This window comes from Gavialis gangeticus, unplaced genomic scaffold, assembly GCF_001723915.1.
Source record: "Gavialis gangeticus isolate Ggan-Ray unplaced genomic scaffold, GavGan_comp1, whole genome shotgun sequence".
NCBI classification, from domain to species: Eukaryota; Metazoa; Chordata; order Crocodylia; family Gavialidae; genus Gavialis; species Gavialis gangeticus.
The window spans coordinates 115,500,078-115,503,162 of NW_017729022.1; the positions used below are offsets into that span (position 1 = coordinate 115,500,078).

The 3,085-nt window shown below is 41.5% G+C and overlaps 1 protein-coding gene across 1 annotated transcript in view; it reads left to right on the plus strand.

Annotated features, from left to right (window-relative positions):
• AKAP3 (A-kinase anchoring protein 3) overlaps positions 1-3,085 on the plus strand; it is a 32,328-nt gene that overhangs the window by 18,521 nt on the left and 10,722 nt on the right. Inside the window, exon 4 of the mRNA XM_019516009.1 lies at positions 2,288-2,898. Coding sequence (XP_019371554.1) covers positions 2,288-2,898 — 611 coding nt within the window. The remainder of the gene's footprint in view (positions 1-2,287; positions 2,899-3,085) is intronic.

Sequence of the window (3,085 nt, forward strand, 5' to 3'; positions counted from 1 at the left end):
AAACTTCGCACAGCCCTAATATGAATGAGATGGTGCCAGTGGTGGAGTATACTGTGGGCATATCTACAAAAGATACTTTATTGCTCAGCCGACTAATTTGCTATGCAGTAAAGCATCACCATCTACATATGCACAGCAATTAGGGTGCAGGAGACTAATTTACTGTGCTTCTGGATAATCCTGTCTGTACAAGTGGTATCCAGCAGTGCAGTATATTACTGTACTTAAATGCACGTATAGACAGTGATGTCAGGATTAGTTCACTCCAGCTCAAATTGAACCAAAGTATATTCAGTCACATTAATTCCCCATGTAGACATGCCCTGTGATGTAGCAGGGGAGTGGGGAGCCCCTTAGAACAAGTCACTGAAACTCAACACCAACTACTTCTACTGACCACATCTACAGTGGATATGGCACTAACCAGACTCCTGATATGCTCTTCAAACCAGCACTGGACCTAGTGCTAAATCTGGAGAGTTTCTTCAGGTGCAGGCTCTTCATAGGCCAAAGTCTACGGTCTGGAGGGGATTTCCCCAGGACATACCACTGCTAGAAACCTGTGCTAGCTGGTCCAAAGGAAGAAGTGAACACCTTTGGCACTTCTACTTATACCACTATTGCCCAGGTATTAAAGGGATACTATCAAAATGAAAGCTAGGTCTCTGACTCATGAGTAAAATCACAAAGTTAAGTTAGACTTGCAGGTGCAGATTGTTGGGTAATTTTAAAAGTGAGATAAATATAGTTGGAGATACAAGCCTTGTCCCTGAATCCCTTTGCCAAGTCTCATGGTTTTATAATAACATATTCCTAAGTTAAACAATTTTTTTCTCCCTTGTTGCTGTGAAAAAGATCCATGCACAACAGTGGTAGTGTCTGATTGCTTGAGAGTAATTACCAGAGTTAAGCATGTTATGCTGACATGACAAAAGTATTGTTACTAAGTGAACAGCAGCATGAATACAACTGCTGTGTATTTCCTTCACTCTCTATATGGGAAGCTTTCAGATCCACAGTAGGCTCCTTGCTTTGAATCCGAGGAGATATCAAAATAGACTAATGGAAGAACTTCCTGACTATTCACTGTGGCTGGGAACATTTTGTTCTTGAGCCCCAGGGAAAAGTAGTTAAGAAATCCCTACAGTACAGACCACTGCAAGATAAATTGCCTTTGGAGCTGTGACTAGAACATTAGTCCTTCAGCTCCACAAACAGACTTGTAACTGGTGACACTAGTAAAAATCCTTATCATGAGTGAGCTAGCTACTGGAATGTGGCATCAGACACACACTACAGAGTAAGTACATTTCAGAAGGAAGGAGAAATGAGAACAGGTCAGGTTTACTACTCTTCATTCTGTTGCCATTCCCTGACAGCAAACATGCTTGTCAACGCTGCCAGAAGACTAAAACTAAAAAGCAGTCTCCCAGTCTTTAATAGGCATGGGAAATACTTCTTGATGAATCATGTGAATGACATTAAAGTCAAAGCTAACTATGCTTTGTACCATTTCTGTGCACAGTCATTAAAACACCCATGAGGCCTTGTCATACGCTTTTTTCAATCTACACAGGGAAAGAGGCCAGACTCCTTCCAAATACTGTCGCTGATCTAACTCTTACCCAATTCACCAAGAGTCTTTTTTATTCACATCATTAGGTGAGTCTGCACTAGAAGTGAGGAGTAATTCTTACTTCACTTTACTCACCTAAATGGCACTTGCAAGTGTAAGTGCCACTTTTGTGATTTTATTGTGGGCAGCATGCATGCACAAGCATTGCACAAGTGCCCAGATGGCTCCTGCACATGCTCAGTAGTACTGCCCTGGCTAGAAAAGTACACAGTTCTGTAAGCTCACCTAGATAAGTGTGTAAGACCAGGTGAATACCAAAATCATAACTGGGCAAAATCCCAGGTGGGCAGGAGGACAATTTTATGCTTTAGCCTAATAGCAGAGTAGGAGGACTCATCCAAGGAGCAGGGGACCCAGGTTCTAGACCTATCTTATCCATAAATAGTTTGAACTTGCATCTTCCACTTCTCACCAAAGTGCCCTAGCTACTAGGCCATAGATCAGGCATTAACCAGATCCCTCTTCAGCCCTCCAGTGTAGTATTACTGGCACTTGCTATGCAATTACTCATATTTTGATATAAACAAGGCAGCAAAAGCTATATCAGACCTTTACATATAACTCCTAGAATTTTGACAGGCTTTGAACTGTAAGAACCCAACTACTGGGGAAATTAACCATTGTAAATATCTATTTTGTTTTAATCCTTAGACTGATTCAGCAAAACTTTTCAAACAAGCTGCAGCTGATCCACTCAAAATCTTGACTTGGCTCCGTAAAGACCTTGAAAGATGTGCACTTGGAATCCAGGATGTGCTGAACTCTACTGGCAGACAAAATGCTGAGGAAACGGCAAGGGAACCTTCCTTGGGTGGACACAGCCTCCAACCAGGCAATGCACCCTCACCATGTGGTTTTAGTGTCTATGACAAGCAATTATGCATGGACATCAGATCCAACAGTGGGTCACCAGAGTTTCATTTGGAAATGAAAAATACCTTGAATAAAAGGGAGCCAAAAGACACCGAAGGCGAACTTGCTTCTGCAGAGGCCCAGCAAGATGCCGACAAGCTTTCTCTTTGTGTCAGTAGACTGTCTAACCTTGTCATTTCAATGGCACATAAAGAGATTAACGAGAAGTCAGATGGTGCTGATCAGTGCATAAACAAGTCACTTTTTGCCACTTTTGGGGAACCAGGCCACAAGTCTATTGGAGTAGGCACTGAGGAAGGCAAAAACAACCCATCAGAGAATTCAGATCAAATGAATGTTAATTTGAAGGAAACCAAGTATGAAGACAATTCATCTTCCAAGAAGAAAACATTATTTTATAAAGAAGTAAACCAACAATCTTCCAATAGAAATGAGTTTTGTCATGAAAGGGGGTCATTGTTCAATGACCAGAAACAATGCCATCATAAAAAGCGCTTTGGCCAAGATGAATTTACGAATTCTCTAAGCAAAGGGATACTGGTATATGCAAATAATGTGGTTTCAGACATGATGGTC